Source organism: Pseudonaja textilis, chromosome 2, assembly GCF_049901715.1.
Source record: "Pseudonaja textilis isolate UNSWEBS1 chromosome 2, rPseTex1.2, whole genome shotgun sequence".
In the NCBI taxonomy this organism is placed as follows: Eukaryota; Metazoa; Chordata; class Lepidosauria; order Squamata; family Elapidae; genus Pseudonaja; species Pseudonaja textilis.
In genome coordinates this window covers 15,906,934-15,926,145 of record NC_141991.1, presented here as the reverse complement: position 1 = coordinate 15,926,145, position 19,212 = coordinate 15,906,934, and the positions used below count along the sequence as shown (strand labels likewise).

At 36.2% G+C, this 19,212-nt stretch overlaps 1 protein-coding gene across 1 annotated transcript; it reads right to left on the bottom strand.

The window, feature by feature from the left end:
* Positions 1-6,738: 6,738 nt before the first annotated feature.
* LOC148126756 (vomeronasal type-2 receptor 26-like) lies at positions 6,739-12,218 on the bottom strand. The gene is made up of 4 exons (XM_087923139.1): positions 11,646-12,218; positions 9,598-9,828; positions 8,833-8,959; positions 6,739-7,688 (listed from the first exon to the last, which is right to left on the bottom strand). The coding sequence occupies exons 1-4, from the start codon at positions 12,216-12,218 to the stop codon at positions 6,739-6,741; spliced, it is 1,881 nt and encodes a 626-aa protein (XP_087779265.1).
* Between the last annotated feature and the right edge of the window lie 6,994 nt (positions 12,219-19,212).

The window sequence follows — 19,212 nt, the reverse complement described above, 5'->3', positions numbered from 1 at the left end:
GCAGCTTAACGATCCTTTGGGAAACAATATATCACTTGAAAAGCCAAAGTTCCAGGGTATTCAGATGTTAATTGTTGTCCAGGTTCAGCCAAAAGCTTTTTCTGTTTTCTCTTCCTTCAGCACCCCTCCTGCGCAATCTTTTTCCGGATGCCAGCAACCGGAAGTGTCCGACATTTCGCTTCTCATCCAGAGCAGAAGAAGCTTCTTGGATGAGAAGTGAAACATCTTTAAAGAAAGCCAGACAGTCCAGTTGCCTCTTGAACCTTTGGGATAACTATGAATTGGATGACTGAGAATCTCCACAGACAGATCCATAATCCTATTTTAACAAGAGCAATGTTAACTGTTAGGACTGGTGTCGCTAAGTGGTGCAGTAGCTTTATAACCACATTGCTTAGTGACTTAAATAAAGGTCCCATTACTATCATTAAGTGTGGATTACCTGTAATTAAACTGACAAAACAATCTTCAGGATTAATATTCTGTGAAATAATTACATTAAAATCACATAGCTAATATACACCGTACTTTTCGGAGTATAAGACGCACTCCCCCCCCCCCAAAAAAAAACAGTGGGTGGAGATGTCTATGCATCTTATACAGTGAATAATGCAGTGGGAGGAGGGAGTTTGGGGCAGCATTGATCAGCTGTTCTAGAATGGTCCACCATGGCGGTGAACGGGCCACAGTGAATGGATGGTAGCGGCGAATGGGCCAGATGAATACTGGATGGATGCTGGGAGGTAGAGGAAATTTTTTCTTCTTCTTTTCCTCCCCAAAAGCTAGGTGCTTCTTATACTCGAGAGGGTCTTACACTCCAAAAATACGGTTTCTGAAACCAATATGAATAAACTGGCACTGGGAATCCTTCATGACTTAGTTTTTACATGAGATTAACATCTGTTGCTAACAATGGTGAATGTTTTTGTTAGTGTCTCATTATGAATAATGCTTTGTTTCTTCTTGTTTGATGTTCATATTTTAATTGATATCCCTTGTTCTTCCTTTGATCATTAATTCTATAAAACTATTACCAGAACTTGGTGCTGGGTTATGGGCACCACCAATCAGGTATTGAAGACAAAGCAGCACAGAGAATCTGGAGAATCTGACAAAGATGCAGCACAATAAGCCCAAGCCGGTAGCTAGAATGAAGAAGATCTGTACAGCCACCATGTACTTCCCTTTGGTGATCAGATAGATGGGAACAAAGGAGACCCAAATGCTGCAGAAGACCAGTGTGCTGAAGGTGATTGGCTGCACTTGGCTTCATTGAAGCTCCATAGTACTTTGCAGGATATAAAAGTCACCAGGAAGCAGATGGCAGCCAGAAAGCCAAAGTACCCAAGGGCAGAGTAGAACACAGTGGCTGAAACTTCATTGCATTGCAGGAGGATCTGTCCCAGTTGGAATTCAGATCAAAATCTGGGAATGGGGGAGAACTTCCCAACCATATTATGCATATGCCCAGCTGAACTCCAGAATCAGAGAAGACAATGGAGTTGGGAAGACTTTTTCCCAGCCATTTCCTCATCCTGCTGCCTGGTCAGAAATGCCACTAACACCATGATAGTCTTGGCCAGCAAGGAAGAAATGGCAACTGAGAAAATAACACTGAAAGTGATTTGTCGAACAAGACAGATCACTCTCTTCAGGCGGCCAATGAATAGAAAGGTGGACAAGAAGGAAAGCAGGAGAGAGAGCAGGAGAATGTAAGTAAGGTGCTGGTTATTGTCTTTGACAGTGGGAGTTTCTCTGTATTTAATGAAGATAATCAGAACCACGGGGGCATCTTTGGACAGTGCTGGCTCTTTGGCTTTGTAAAGGAGATGAGCACCGCCCCCCTAGAACTGGAAGTGACTAGCACGTATGTGTGAGGAGAATCTTTACCTTTAATCATCACCAAGCCAGTGATCAGAGATAAAAAAGAGGCACCAAGGTCCAAAATGATTCCCAAGCTTTCTTGATAGAACAGGAAACAATGTTTTGGGGAAACATTGATCTGGCTTCTAATTGAGATGCTGGTCATCTGGACACTTTTCACAATGGGCTGCATCTGAAAAATACCCTATAAAACTCTGTTTCCCACACTGTCGGTTGATTTTCTAAACTATATGATATTTTTCCTCTAATAAAAATTGCTTCACTAATCACTGGTAATTCCCACTATAAGTAATAGTCACACACAACACCAACATGAAGGTCTGGCTCCTGAGGCTTGGGTGATAAGTAGGATCAGGCCTTAAGTGAACTTTTATAGGGCTCCTTTCTTGCTCCCGAGTCTCTTCTCTCCCTCCCTCCCTTCCCAATGTGCAATGTGATTAATCATTCTGCTAATTAATTGTTCTCACAGTCAGGACTGCTACTATCATGTCACCCCAGCCCTTCTCTTCATTAGAATAGACATAACATATTCTTACAGCCATTTTTCATCTGTTGCTTAGTCATTTTTACTGCTCTTCTCTGCACTCTTTTTAGAGTCTCAACATCTATTTTATATCATGGTGACCAAAACTGGATGCAATATTTCAAGTGTGGTCTTACTAAAGTATTATAAAATAGTACTAACACTTCACATGATCTAGATACTATCCCTCATAAATTCATCATAGGATTGTGTTGGTTGTGTTGTGCTTTCTAATCCATATGTATATATCTGGCAACTGCAACTCACCAGTGGCTAATATTTAGTGGGTGTCCACTAGGATTCCAAGATCTTTTTCACAGTTTCTACTCTTGATCCAAGTACCATCTATTCTATATCTGTGTATTTGGTTTTTGTGTGTGTGTATATAAGTGCAAAAGCTGACTTTTCTTATAATTGAAATTAATTTCATTGTGTAGGATCGTATGTTCCTGACTGTTGAGATATTTCTGGATCTCGAACCTATCTTGTGGACTGTTAGCTATTCCAGGCAGCTTGGAGTTTGGTGTCATTTTAAAATTTGATGAGTTCCCCTTCTGTGACTATTTTACCTTGGCTCTGTCTTGTATTTTTCCACAAGAAGAAATCTTGCTAAAAAGCACGTATTCAGTTCAGAACATTATAGCAGGAAAGCACAGACAGGAAGGGAGTTAATAAAAGATTAACCGCAGACAAAGAATGTGTATTCAAAGAAGATATGCTTATCTATAGCAGTTACAAAGTAGCAGTTACAGAGTTCCTTGCTCATGTCACGTAGCCTGGTCTAAAAGATTAACATTGTATCTCTTTATCTTCCTGTAAAATTCCTCTCTCACCTCCTCCCTTGAATTAGCACAATAAAAGGGGACAGCTAAAAGCCTGGGGAAGAAGAAGGAGCGAAGAAGCAGAGAAGCTGGACATTTCCATCTGTTCCAGGCGCAGCCGGGGAATCTGATCTCCCCCAGGCTCAAAGTGTTGCCTCATTTGAAGATCGCTTGTGTTTTGTGTGTTTCATTTCTTGCGCTTGCTTGGCAATCACTCTTGCGAGAGTCTTGCCTAGCCTCACCCTTGCGAGGGTCCCGCGCTATCTCGCCCTTGCGAGGGCTACTTTCTCACCCTTGCGAGGGTTACTTTAAATCTCACCCTTGCGAGGGTTATTCTCTGAGAGGAATTCAGCAATCAACCAGTAAGCCGAAACAACAGACCGGTCGCTCGAAGCGACACCCTTCTATCCCCTAATCTAAATCATTTTTGAAGATGTTGAAGAGCAGTGAGTCTAAGACAGAATTTTGAGGTTCCCCATTGCATGCATCTCTCCTTGTAGATGTTGTCCCATTAAGAATCACTTATTGAGTGTGTTGATCAGCCAGTTATGAATCCATCTGGTGATGATGATGTCTCACCCACATTTTTCTACCTTACCAAGTAGTGGGTTGTGGTCAAATGCCTTACTGAATCAAATGCCTTACTGAAGTCCAAGAAAACGATGTCGACAATATTTCTCTGATCCACTAATTTAGGCAATTTGTCAAAGAAATACAATTTGTTTGGCATAGTACATTTTTGACAAACCCATGCAGGCTTCTGGTTATAAATTTGCTTTCTACTACGTGTTAATGGATTCATTGCTTCATTATCTTTTCCAGAATCTATACATGGAAAACAGTGGCTATGACACTGTGAAACATATATTTGTCTTGTTGCAGTGATTTTAATTGATCTTACCTGACATAAATCTTTATCCTTTGTTTAAAGAAAGCCTATCTAATGTTAGATTTAAATGTTCAATTTGGGTATACCTAAAGGGGACTTGGAGAAAAGGGCTGGATGTTTCAATGAGCATGTTGGGAATAAGCAGGAAACCTCTTAGACCTAATCCATGCCATTTTACATGAAATGTTATCTTCGGTTAGTTATCTTATTCCAGATTATAATACAATATTACAGGTGCAATTTTATTGTTATAAACCAGGCTGAATTATTCTAAGATGGATGGCTATAACTATCTTTTATATATTATATATCTATATTATAAAGGGCTCATTATAAAATGCAGCAAATTATATATAAGAATATTATATATTATATTATATTATATTATATATATATAATATTCTTTTTTAAAAAAAACAAGTTTTATTGATTTTACAAACAAACAAACAAAACAAAACATCATTAAACATTAAAAACATAAAACCTCTTTCCATTGTAAATCTTTACAAGGCAGGTAACACATTGTTTTATATCACATACTTATAATTTATCCCATTTCCATATAAACACGTAAATTCCCTTTACCAAATTCCACATTGTTTCTCTTCAATCATTATTCAGTCATATTTCCTTTCTAATTTATCTGCTATTCAATCATCACATTCATATTTTCCTCTGGCTTGTTTGTAATTGTTCTCATCTAGTCTTCCTCCGAGATTTTATTATTTAATTCTTAATTGAACACACACAAATAAGACATAAACGTAAAAACATAAAACTTTCTTTTAGAAAGTAACTTGGCCCCCGATTACCTCTTTTTGTATGGACTTCAATTGAATTCATGCTCTTCTAATATACCATTACCTATCTTGTTTACCATTCTATATCTATTATATAACTCCTCTCCACTTTTGCCTCATCTTAATTCTGTTTTATATATTTAATCTTGCTTTAAAGAAAATATTTTTATATCTTTTGTCCATTTCTCCATTTACATCTGTCTCATTTCCAATTTAAAAAAGAATAGTTTCCCTGGAATCACTAATCGGAGTATGATGCCTTTCTATCATTCCCCTAAATTAAAATTTAAAATAACACCTAAATCCCAATCAGATTCTGCTTAGTACATTCTACTATTTCAGAAACCAATACTACAATAATAAATCCATAACAGTCAACACATTAATCCATTAACCTCTATATTTAAACTAATATTTTAAACATTCCCTTTAGTTTTTTATTAAAACTTAAAACCATTCATTATTAAACATTTTAAAGTTATACCTTAATATTTTAGTCTTTTATTAGATCTTAAAAAGTTCTGATTAACTACTTATAGTACAAATACCACTATTACAATACTCATGTGTACTTTGCAGAATCCCCTTTTAAAACATACATTACTCATTATCCCTAAAAAAAATTCTTTTCTCCATCTTGTTTTATACCTTTGTAACTTTTTCCCCCTTTTCCCTTTCCTTCTTAGCCCGCCTAACTTTTTACCCCCTCCTCTCCAAACCTCTGCCTTCTTGGTTTCCCCTCTCTGTTGCATTCCTCTTTCCTTTTGCTTTCTAGCATTCTGTTGTTTTTGCATCTTCTTTTTCTCTTTCATAAATATTTTTTATTTCTTAAGTCCTTCCTTTTCGCTCCTCTCTTTCTCCTTTCTATCTTAGTCACACCATTTAGTTCATTAAAAATGGCTTCTTCTTCCTTGGCTTCTTCCAGCTGTTGTTTAATTTGCTGACACATGACAAGCACCATATCTAGGAAAAAAGGGCTTCTCCCATAATATCTTTGCCTTCTTTCCTTATTTTTAAATATTGTTTTTTTAGTTCATCAAGAGATAGAGCCATTTTAAACTGTTCTTCTTCTTTTTCTGTATCTTCTTATTATTATTCAGCCAATCAGTTATTTCCAAACTTAAAACAGTTCCCAAAAGTCCCAAAATCCCGAAGTAATCAAACAATCCAGGCAGAGTACAAACTGTCCGGATCCCCCCTATCTTCAGCTGCCCCAACAGGGCAGCCTTAGCCTCCAAATCCATCCGGATCGGAGGCACCAAGGCGGCTAGCACAGCAGGGGTCATGGAGAGATGCGAATCCTTGCTGTCACTGAAGCCAGGCAAACAGGAAGTCCATATACATATAATATTCTTATATATAATTTGCTGCATTTTATAATGGGCCCTTTATAATGGCCTTTTGTAAAATTGGTTTGGCCCTCGAACACAGATCTGATTTTCCATGTGGCCCCTGAAAGAAATTAATTGCCCACCCCTGGAATAGGGCAAAATGAAGTAACTCAGGGATAGTAAAGAAGTAAGACAAGGCAGTATTACTCTGTTCTTATTTATTCATCATTTATACTGAAAGTCTATTAAGAGAATTTGGATTAGAAGAAGAGGAATACACACACACACACACACACACACACACACACACACAGAAATTTTATGATTCTTCCTAAATATGGATTGTAGTAAAAGAAAGTAATGATTCAACAGAAAATGACCTCTTACACATCTCTAGTATATCTTATTATATCAATCATAACTGTGAATTCATATGAAAGAAAGAGAGTTTTTAGAACATATAACAGATTTTATATCCAGCTATCCTATTTTATCTTAACAATAATTTGGGTAACAAATAACTTTCAAAATCAAGAGGCCTCATTGTTTTTATTATTAAATGCTCCTTAGTGTTCATGTCAGGTCTCAGAATAATGATGTAACATTTGGGGACAAAAATACAGCCCAGTAAACCCAGGCTGGAGGCCAAGATGGAGAAGATCTGCACAGCCACCATGTATTTCCCTTTGGTGCTCAGGTAGGTGGGGACAAAGGAGATCCAAACACTGCAGAAAACCAGCATGCTGAAGGTGATCCACTTGGCTTCATTGAAAATCCCTGGAAGCTTGCGGGCCAGAAAAGCCATCAAGAAGCAGGTGGCAGCCAGAAAGCCCATATAGCCAAGGGCAATGTAGAACATGGTAACTGAGCCTTCATTACATTGCAAGATGATCTGTCCTGGTTGAGAATGCAGGTCAGAATGTGGAAATGGGGGTGAGATTCCCAGCCATGTAAGGCAGATGCCCACCTGAACTCCAGAACAGGACAAGACAATGGAGTTGGGAAGACTTTTCCCCAACCATTTTTTCATCCTGCTGCCTGGTTTTGTGGCCAAAAATGCCACCACCACCATGATTGTCTTGGCCAGCAAAGAAGAGACGGCAACTGAGAAAACCACACTGAAGGTGATTTGTTGAAGAAGACAGGTCACTTTCTGGGGCTGACCAATAAATAGAAGGGAGGTCAAAAAGGAAAACAGGAGAGAGACCAGGAGAATGTAGATGAGGTCCCACTTGTTAGCTCTGACTATGGGAGTTTTTCGGTATTTAATGAAGATTCCTAGAACTAAGGCAGTGGTTAGAGAGAAAAATAAGGCTGTGATAGCCAGGGTGAGACCTAACATTTCTTTGTAGGACAGGAAAGTCTTAACTTTGGGGATACACTGATCTCGCTTCTGGTTGGAATACTGTTCGTCTGGACACTTTTCACAATGGGCTGCATCTGGAAAACATGAATTGCTGTTTATCTCATGATTCACTGACATTTTATACCTCATGACCAATTGACAAGAGGCAGGGTGTATATACACCAGTGAAGGTGTCTTTGCTTCTTTTCTGCCTTTTTTTATTTCTATCATTAGAATCATGAAATGTAAAGGAAAAATGATTTACACTGGATATTGACAGCAACCCTAACCCTAAGCATGAATAAAGTAGAAAATGATTATAGAAAAACATTGCCACCATCCCTTCTCTTTATTTGCCAAATGCAGAACTGTGTTTCCAGAAAACATGTTCCAAAGTTCTAAATTTTCTGTGTCATGTGTGATACATATGGTAGCCATTCTTGCAACTTCTATCATAGATACTTTAGATTTTGTAAATATTGCCATTGTGGCAAATTCTCTAATTTCACCTTCCAATGTGAAAATCACTGACAAAAAGTGTTGTTCCAGTTCTGTACCAGACTTGTAGAGTTATATTTCAAAAGAATATTTGGGGTTTCAGTTCAATGTTTTTTTAGGTTTCTTTCTGAATATTCTGATGCATTTCATTCTCTGAATTTTTTTGAGTTTGTTTGCATAACTACCATACATGATAAAATATTCCTTCTTTGTTATAGGATTTCCAACATTTATTTTTGTATGATTCGCATATAATTGCTTATATATTTCTATACTGTCTATAAAACATTTCCCCTTATATTATAACAGAGTGAATTTCCTAGATTCCCCCCCTCCCCCCAAAAAATGTTTTCATTTTTGGATTGCAATTATTTATTTGATTTTTTTAAATCCATTTTATCATACAGTTGTTTTATTTGTTCCATCTCCATGTCCTATTTCAAAAATTATTTATATATGCCTCCTAAAAGTTGATCTTGGCTTTCTATGCCTGTTTCAAATTCTCTCCTCTCTTAAAGTTCTTCCATTTGTTTCAATATTACTTGTTACTGTTTCAGCAATTTCTGAAAACATTCACCATGGTAAAATCCTACTTTTACTGAACACTAAAAACTTCTGGATATTTCTTTCTGTTTTCTGACTATGAATGCAGCATACTGGCATAGGAGATTAAATCTTGGTTACTCTATGTGTCTCTAGAATAAAAGGCTGATGCTCCTTTTTTGTCCTTGAGTCACCTACCTTCCAGTGTGGAGATTGTTCCTTCCATGCATGGAGAGCAGTCATAGCAGCATACTGGTTTTCCTTCCCTTGTGAGCTTGGTGTATCCTGGGAGGCAACTTTTGGTACACCTAGAAAAAGGGGCTTTCTGAACAGAAAGAAAATTATGGAAATCTATGGATTAGGGAATTCATTTTAAAAGTGGAAGTCAGTGTAAAGATGGGTCCGTGAACTCAGAAGTTACTTTTAAGATCTTTTCTCAGATATAATGAAAATATTTTTCTTTGGTTGATTTCAAGCAGCATATGATCTCAAAGTCCTCTCAATAGTCAGCAAAGACTAATGGCTCTCCTGTCCAAACATTTTTAGACTTCTGTCTGTAGACCAGTGAAATGCTATTATCAGGCACATGATACTATCATCATTGCACTGATAATGTTATCAAACTGTGGAATAAAATATCTGCAAGCAACCATGCTGATAGAGCATCAAAAATTATACTGAGGTAAGTCTCTTAGTGTCTAAAGGTTTTGTGTGGTTCCTTAGCTTTCTTACAGGGAACAAGCATCATTGGATTAGCCAAAATGCTTTCCATCCTAACCTAGAACAATGCTGGCATTTCCACAGTTAGCAATCCAGGAGATATCTAGAAGAAATAGTAGCATCAACCAGTTTTTTTATTCATTAGCACAAAGCCTCCATCCAGGTGAGGAGACTGATGCAAAAGCAGGTGGATACCTAGGAACAGATGAATAATAATATCCACAAACAGGCACACCTGGTTACCTGGTTAAAGGAAGTTGGCCATACAATGACACTCTCATCGATAGAGAGTTTGATACCCAAAGAGACTCCTTCTTTTTCAATATTCCCTATTTTCACTCCAGCAGAAGACTTGTTGGGAAATACTGCCCAGTCCATAATATCGACGTCAGCAACAGGAATTCCAGCCTCATCCAAATAAACATCATCCGCAGAAAGATTGTAAATCTGGAACTTTCTTAGAAAAGGATGGAGCTGAAAAGACATGCAGACTCACACTTTCCATGTAAACATTCTCGTTTGAGCCCTAAGTCAGAAGTGGAATATTCAGCTCAGTGATTCTATCTGTCTGTGACTGGAAGATTATTCTCTTTCTCACTCCTTTCTTCCCTCCTTCTCTAAATCTCCCGTTCCCTCTCCCACTCTCTCTCCCATTCTTTCTGTCTTTTTCTCTCCCATACATAAATACATATGCATGCATAAATGTTTTCTGCTCATTTTTATGTTTTATGAAATTTTTAATTATCTCCTTTTAATGACCCCTTGCAGGGTGAAGTCTGAGCAACTGAATGGAGCTGAGTGTTTACTGGCCAGATGCCCTTCCTGTCACCGATGTGGAGTTCTATTCAGCAGAAATGTCGTGCCCAAAGAGAGAAATATCTGCCTCTACCTAGGATCAAACTCACAGCCTCCTGATTGTGAGGTGCAAGATCCAACTCTTGGCCACCGCACCACTTGTTTTATGAAATTTTTAATCTCAGGTCAGAAACATGTTTAACTGCAACAATTTCACCATCTTTTTAGGTTTGTTTCCCATCTCTTCTATTGAACTCCCATTATTTTGGACTTTTGCAAGGGTATCAAAACTTAGTTTTGCTAATTGGCTTGTATCCTTGAAGTGGGGAATTCATCACTGGAGGTGGTTGTTGGGGTAAGAAGATCTCTCATCCCAGTGCTGTCCATCTCCTTGTTTTTTGTGTTTTTTTAAATAGTTTTTTTCACATTGTTTTTCTATTTATCTTTTTATTGTTTGTAAGCCACCAAGAGTGGCCTTATCACTAAAATGGATGGTGTATAAATATTGTCAATAAACAATAAATAATATTTTACAGCCTTTTGGAGTTCTCAGTGGTGGAAAGTGAAAAGGTTGGGAGAAATGACAGGGCTCCAGATTCTAAGATTTAGCTGTCAAAAGAGAAAGAAAGATAAAAAAGGATCTTGGGGGACAGAAAATGCAGAAGAAAATTGCCAGGATACGTGATCAGGAAGTGGTTGTGAGAAGCAAATCAACCGATCTGCTTGTTTTTTAAAGATAAAAAAAGACCTGACCATTCTTTGCATGGCAGGACGGGAACTCCATCAGACCAATGTTGAAGTTTAAGACCTTAAAACCTTTATGATGGTCACTGTCACATCTGGTATTTATTTCACAAATACAGGTAGTCCTCAACTTACAGCCACAATTGAGCCCAAAATTTATTTGTTAAGTGAGTTTTGTCCCGTTTTATGACATTTCTTGCCATCGTTGTTAAGTGAATTGATAAGTTAGTAAGCTATCTAAATTTGTCTACTCTATTGGCTTTCTTTTCAGAAGGTTGCAAAAAGTGATCACCTGACTCCAGGAAGCTGTCATATGTATAAACCAGTTGCCAAGCATCTGAAGTTTGATCCCAATATCATGGAGCTGCTGCAACAGTTGTAACTTTGAAAACCGGTCATAAGTCATTTTTTTCAGTGCCATTACTACATCAGACCAATATTGGAGTTTGAATCAGAATTTGATGGCTCCTAAGGCTTATTTATTTCACAAATGTATGATACTTTCCTCTCTCTCTTGAGACAATGTCTATTCTTACAAGCATCCTGAACCAACATACATGGTTTGGTCTAGAAGATTCAGTGACAGAATCTCTCTCTTTCTCTCTAAGCCTCACATCTGATCAGAAAAAGTATTAGAAACTGACAGGTATTACTAGAATTCCACCCATCCACATTTATCCCTGCTTACCTCTGACATAACATTTAAGAATGGGAAGGAAACCATTAGTGGCATTTTGTAATAGGAGTCTTACCTGCCATGGCTGTATTATCTGGGGTGCCTGATGGTCCTCAACACGAATCCTCCTCTGACTCCTTTGGAAGGAAAAGGCATCATGGAGGACCCAGGCCACAACCTGGATTGTTGTGGAAATACTGGAGCCATCCTCAGACAGGATTCTTTCAAGCAGATCCTGGGGAGGGGTTTCCCAGGTCTCTTTTCCCAGGCATGTATTCCAAACTTTTTTAGACAACAAGGGGATTGAATAGGAGCACTGAAATGCTGCCTCCCCAAACTTCTTTGTAGCGGAGTAATGTGAATTAAAATCATAATATTGTGTCCTTTTCTTTATCTCAGTTATGAATGATAACAAAAGATGGTTATGGCGTAGATTAAGCAATCGGTTAAAAAATCTCACACTTATATCTGACAAAGCTGTGGCAATCCATACTCTTTCCCCAAAATAGATTTCTTCTTTCTCAATATCTCGTATTATTATTGCTAGTATTAGTGTGGCCTGAAAGTTCAAGTGACAAACAATACTTTTTACTTTAGCATCGCTAAAATATTGAAGGACGTTCTTGCTCTTCCCCGGTTTCATAACCATGGGTAAGCTTTCTGAGAAGGAAACACAGACCCCTTTTCTTTCGGCTGCTGGCACAAAAGTTCTTCTGAACTTTTCTCCACTTTCATTGTCCGGAGCAGTGAGGCCAATCCATGTCCATTGGAAATGCAGGAGCAGCTTGACAATTGCCAAGTGGGGAGGTTCTTGCTTTGGAGTCACCCGGTAGAAAAAAGGGAAATGGTGTTTCTGCTCTGGAAAGTAGCTGATGACCCCATAGTTGATCTAAGATGAAATAGAAAAGATGATTGGTTGCTTTGTTTTTAAGGACAAAAATAAGAGCTTACATATCAGAGCTGTTCCTCCATGGAAGAGAACGTCCTTCTCTCTGTTCTTGAGTTTGTACTATGAAATGCTTCCTCAGTATCTGGTATCACTTGCCTGCATTTACAGTCATTGCCTATTAGCAACTTTCTGCCAAAAGTATGGGAGGAGAAATACGAAGCATTTTTCACATCTTTAGCTGTCCAAAAACAAAGGACAAAACACTCGTCAGGATTCCAGCAGTTGCCCTAATTAAATCATGAGCCTTGAGCCAAGCTTCAAAAACTATAAAGAATTTATTTGGAGTGAGCATGTCGACGAAAGCCTCAGAATATTTTTCTTTTTTCTTATTGGGATTTTTGCCTTTTCTATTTTCATCTTTTATTTACTTCTACGGTTATTTTTTTATTTTATTTTCTGAGACCTCATAATTGGATTAAGGTGTGAAGAACCTGAAGAATTCTTTTTTTTCTTCTTCTTTTTCTATCATTGCTTTTTAATATTATTGGGTTTTACTCTCTTTTTCTTTTTTTATTATTCTTAATTTTTATTTTTAAATTATAATTGACTATCCCACAATAGGATTAAGGTTTAGAAGAACCTGAAGAATTTCCTCCTTTTTCTTTTTAATCTTCTTCTTCTCCTTCCCTTTTTAATTCTGGACTTTTTATTTTTAATTGGCTTTTTTATGTTTTTCTTTTTCCCAATTGGATTATAATTGGCTACTTATTAATTGGATTAAAGGAGCCTCAAGATTCTGAGTTACTCAAATGAGTAAGAAAACTTTACCTCCTGGCAGTTCAACTTCTGCTCCTGCTTCTCCATCAACTGGAGGATGACTATCAATAATGGTGAAGCAAGATAAAGTACAAATGGACCTAGCGACGATTATACAAGGAATACAAGAACTCAAAATGAGTATTGAGAAGACTGATGATAAAATTGAAAACTTTCAACAAATGATGGCAAAACATGAGGAGAGACTCCAAAAAATTGAGGAGAAAGACAAACAAAGAGATGAGACAATTGGAAATATTGTTAGCAAATTAACAGTGGTTGAAGAAGATATAACTGGGATGTTGAAGTGGGAGATGGATAGGTCAGAATTTTACCTCAGATTTCAAAATATAGAGGAAGAAAAAAGACAAGATTTGGCGGCTGTAATGATAGAAATTTTGGCTGGAGCTTTGGAGATAACAGAGGAAAAGATGATGGATAGAGTAGATGAGATATACCGTGTCTTCACAAGATATGCGATGAGGAACAAGCTACCAAGAGAGGTCCATGTCAGATTTACTAAAAAGACTATTAAAACACAAATACTACAAGTGGCAAGAGATAAGGTGTTGAAATACAAAGACAAAGAGATTGTGGTTCTAAAACAAGTGCCCAGAAGAGTGAGAGAGATGAGAAGAGAATATCGATTTTTGACCAAAAAGTTATTGGAAAAAGAGGTGAATTATAGATGGTTGATTCCAGAAAGATTGATGTTCATATGGCAAGAAAAGAGAGTGACAGAATCAACTCAATTGAGAAAGCAGAAACATTCTACAATGAATTTTTTGGAAAAAGAGAAATAGAGACAGAAAAAGAGACTATCCCGACTGAACCTCAAGAAGACCAAATGGGAATGGGAAAAGAAGAAGGTGCGGTAGGTGGACAAATGGAGACCAAAGAACAACGTGAAGTAAGATCTATGAGAACTGTTAGACCTAAATACAAAACATAACCATGGAGGAAAAAAAATTGATTTCTATGAATATAAATGAATTGAACTCAGCTATTAAAAGAAGAAAAATCTTTCATAAATTAGAGAAGTTAAAATTTGATATAATTTGCCTACAAGAAGTACATATTTAAAAACAACATCAATGATTATTGGTACGACCAAAACTGGGGAAAATTTTTACCTCCTTGACTAACTGTAAGAAAAGAGGAGTGGTCCTGTACATTAAAGAAACTATTGCAGCAAAATTGATTTATACTAATGAAGATGGAAGAGTATTAATGGTTGAAATATTGGATAACAATACAAAAACACTCCTGGTTGCAATTTATGCTCCGAACGATAAGCAAGAAGAATTTTATAAAAAGTTACATATGAAAACAATTGGACTGGACTATATCAATATAGTTATGATGGGAGATTTCAATAGAATTGTGGATAATAAATTGGACTATACAGCGACAGCATCAAAACAAAATAGAAAAGACTCTCCCTAAATCCTTTTTCAAAATGATAGATGAGTTAAATTTGAAAGATATATGGAGAAATGGTAAAACCCAACAATATACTTTTTATTCAAATAGACATTTATCATGGTCCAGAATAGATATGATTTGGACTTCATCAGAATTAATATCTAATATTCAAGAAATAAATATTGAAACGGGTATATGGGCAGACCATAACCCAATGACAATTAAATGGAAAGGACAGAAAAGAAGATCTAGATGGACATTAAACAATACTATTTTAAAGGAAAAAGATTTTACACAATGGATGGGCAAAGAATTGGCTTTCTTTTTCAGTGAAAATAAAAAAGAAGATACTTCAATGCAGAATGTTTGGGATACAATGAAGGCATATGCGAGAGGATTAATAATGGATTATACAAAGAAAAAGAATATTAGGAAGAGGCAAACTATTAAAGCTTTAGAAGATTATTATAAAAAACTGGAAAAAGAACTGCAGAATATGCCACAGAAAAAAGATATTAAATTCAAAATGGATATAATTAAACATAAGATGGGTCAGGCAGAGAAAGAAGAAATGGCACAAAAAATTAGAAGTGCTAAACAGAACTATTTTGAAGATGCAAACAAACCAGGTAGATGGCTAGCATACAAATTGAGAAAGGAGAAAGAATCTAGAAAAATATTACAGTTAATAGATGATCAAGGCCAAATGTGTTATGGTAATAAGGAGAAAAAGATAATTATTTGAGATTTTTATGGACAATTATATAAAAAGGAGGATTTTGATGAGGAAAGAATTAAACTTTATCTACAAAATGCTAACCTACCTAAGATATCTGAAGAAACTGAAAAAATGTTAGAAAGTACTATAACAATGATGGAATTAACTGAAGCATTCAATAGGCAGAATAACAGAAAAGCACCAGGCCTAGATGGGCTCCCGGCAGAATTTTATAAAACATTACAAGAATTGTTGAGCACTCCACTATTAGAAGTCATGAATGAAGTCATGTTAAATAAGAAAATACCTAAAACATGGTCAGAAGCTTATATTACACTTATTCCAAAAGGAGGGGCCGATCCATTACAAATTAAGAACTATAGACCTTTTTTTTTTAAACAAGTTTTATTGATTTTACAAACAAACAAACAAAACAAAACATCATTAAACATTAAAAACATAAAACCTCTTTCCATTGTAAATCTTTACAAGGCAGGTAACACATTGTTTTATATCACATACTTATAATTTATCCCATTTCCATATAAACACGTAAATTCCCTTTACCAAATTCCACATTGTTTCTCTTCAATCATTATTCAGTCATATTTCCTTTCTAATTTATCTGCTATTCAATCATCACATTCATATTTTCCTCTGGCTTGTTTGTAATTGTTCTCATCTAGTCTTCCTCCGAGATTTTATTATTTAATTCTTAATTGAACACACACAAATAAGACATAAACGTAAAAACATAAAACTTTCTTTTAGAAAGTAACTTGGCCCCCGATTACCTCTTTTTGTATGGACTTCAATTGAATTCATGCTCTTCTAATATACCATTACCTATCTTGTTTACCATTCTATATCTATTACATAACTCCTCTCCACTTTTGCCTCATCTTAATTCTGTTTTATATATTTAATCTTGCTTTAAAGAAAATATTTTTATATCTTTTGTCCATTTCTCCATTTACATCTGTCTCATTTCCAATTTAAAAAAGAATAGTTTCCCCTGGAATCACTAATCGGAGTATGATGCCTTTCTATCATTCCCCTAAATTAAAATTTAAAATAACACCTAAATCCCAATCAGATTCTGCTTAGTACATTCTACTATTTCAGAAACCAATACTACAATAATAAATCCATAACAGTCAACACATTAATCCATTAACTTCTATATTTAAACTAATATTTTAAACATTACCTTTAGTATTTTATTAAAACTTAATATCATTCATTATTAAACATTTTAAAGTTATACCTTAATATTTTAGTCTTTTATTAGATCTTAAAAAGTTCTGATTAACTACTTATAGTACAAATACCACTATTACAATACTCATGTGTACTTTGCAGAATCATCCCTTTTTTAAAACATACATTACCCATTATCCCTAAAAAAAAAATTCTTTTCTCCATCTTGTTTTATACCTTTGTAACTTTTTCCCCCCTTTTCCCTTTCCTTCTTAGCCCGCCTAAACTTTTTACCCCCTCCTCTCCAAACCTCTGCCTTCTTGGTTTCCCCTCTCTGTTGCATTCCTCTTTCCTTTTGCTTTCTAGCATTCTGTTGTTTTTGCATCTTCTTTTTCTCTTTCATAAATATTTTTTTATTTCTTAAGTCCTTCCTTTTCGCTCCTCTCTTTCTCCTTTCTATCTTAGTCACACCATTTAGTTCATTAAAAATGGCTTCTTCTTCCTTGGCTTCTTCCAGCTGTTGTTTAATTTGCTGACACATGACAAGCACCATATCTAGGAAAAAAGGGCTTCTCCCATAATATCTTTGCCTTCTTTCCTTATTTTTAAATATTGTTTTTTTAGTTCATCAAGAGATAGAGCCATTTTAAACTGTTTCTTCTTCTTTTTCTGTATCTTCTTATTATTATTCAGCCAATCAGTTATTTCCAAACTTAAAACAGTTCCCAAAAGTCCCAAAATCCCGAAGTCATCAAACAGTCCAGGCAGAGTACAAACTTCTTCTTTTTACAATTTCTCTTCTAGGGGTGAAGTCAAATTAGGGAAAGAAAAAATGTCCAGTCTGTGCTTTAAATCTTTTTTAGAATTAATTTCTATTCTCTTTATCTTCAAGGCATCTCCTCCAGCAAAGTCTTAGAGTAAAATTTTTTTTCCAAGCCTCCCCCTTCCCACTTATAACAAAGGAGTTTAGGTTTTACCTTCTATTAAAAGGCTGGTTTCCCTTGTCCATTTGTTAATTCCATAAGGGGGGGAGAGTAACTTCCCCTTTTCATCACTTTTCTTCGCTGCTGAAAACATCAATCGGGAACATTGTAGTGTCCAGAAAAAAGCCAATACTTTCCCAGGTGTTAAATATGTCCTTAAGGTCCCAGTTCAACCAAGAAAAATCTTTCGTTTTAAAACTCCTTCTTCTTCCTCCTGCACATTCTTTATCCAGTTGCCGGCTTCTTTATGGTGGCCATAAAGACCGCCGCTCCACAGTCTTGAGAGAAGGGGGTTATTGCCGGCTGGGGAGGGGGTTTGCAATACTCCTCAACCCCTGTCCAGATCCCCCCTTTCTTCAGCTGCCCCAACAGGGCAGCCTTAGCCTCCAAATCCATCAGGATCGGAGGCACCAAGGCAGCTAGCACAGCAGGGATCACAGAGAAAAGCGAATCCCTGCTGTCACCGAAGCCGACAAACCGGAAGTCCAACTATAGACCTATTTCTTTACTGAATGCAGACTATAAAATTTTTGCCTCCATCTTCGCAGAAAGGCTCAAAAGATACTTAAATAAGTTTATTCATCCTGATCAGAATGGATTCCTGCCAAAGAGACAAATTAGGTATAATATGAGGGTAATTCTGGATACTTTGGAATATTACGAGGCGCATCCTGAAAAACAAATGGCTTTGATATTCCTAGATGCCCAAAAAGCATTTGATAATGTGAACTGGAGATTCATGTTTTTGTTATTGGAACAGATGGGCTTTGCTAGAAAATTTATTCAAGCAATAGAAGCCATATATGATAAGCAAATGGCAAAAGTAATGATAGAGAGAGAATTTACAGACTCTATTAATATAAGAAAAGGCACAAGACAAGGATGTCCATTATCACCTTTGTTATTTGTATTGACTTTGGAAGTGCTGAATAGAAATATTACAGAGGATCCAAATATAAAAGGAATGAAAATTAAGAAGGAGGAATTTAAACTGCAAGGCTTTGCAGATGATTTGGTTTTTATTCTGGAAGATCCTCTAGAAACAGCTTTAAAACTATTGGAAAAGAGATGCACTGGTGAGATGGCGGGTCTGAAAATAAACAAAGATAAAACAAAGATCTTGACAAAGAATATGTTACTAAAACAAAGAGATGAACTGGCAGACTTATTGAAAATTCAAGTTACGAATAAGATTAAATATCTGGGGATACATTTGATGTCAAGATGTACTACATTGAAAGAGAATAACTATATTAAACTTAAACAACAGATAGCATCTGATTTGAAGAAATAGGAAAACTTACAATTGTCATTGATAGGTAGAATTTCAACAATCAAGATGAATATTTTACCCAGAATTTTATATTTGTTTCAAACCATACCAATTAGACTTGGTAAAGATTATTTTGAAGAATTAAATAAAATTGTGTTGAAGTTTATATGGCAAGGTAAGAAAGCCAGAATAAAATTAAAACTTCTACAAGATGCTAGAATTAGAGGAGGATTTGGCCTTCAGAACTGGGAGTTGTATTACCAAGCTGCAAATTTAATGTGAGTTTAAGAATAGATAACATTAAGAAAGACCAGATCGTTGACATTAGAAGGACATGAT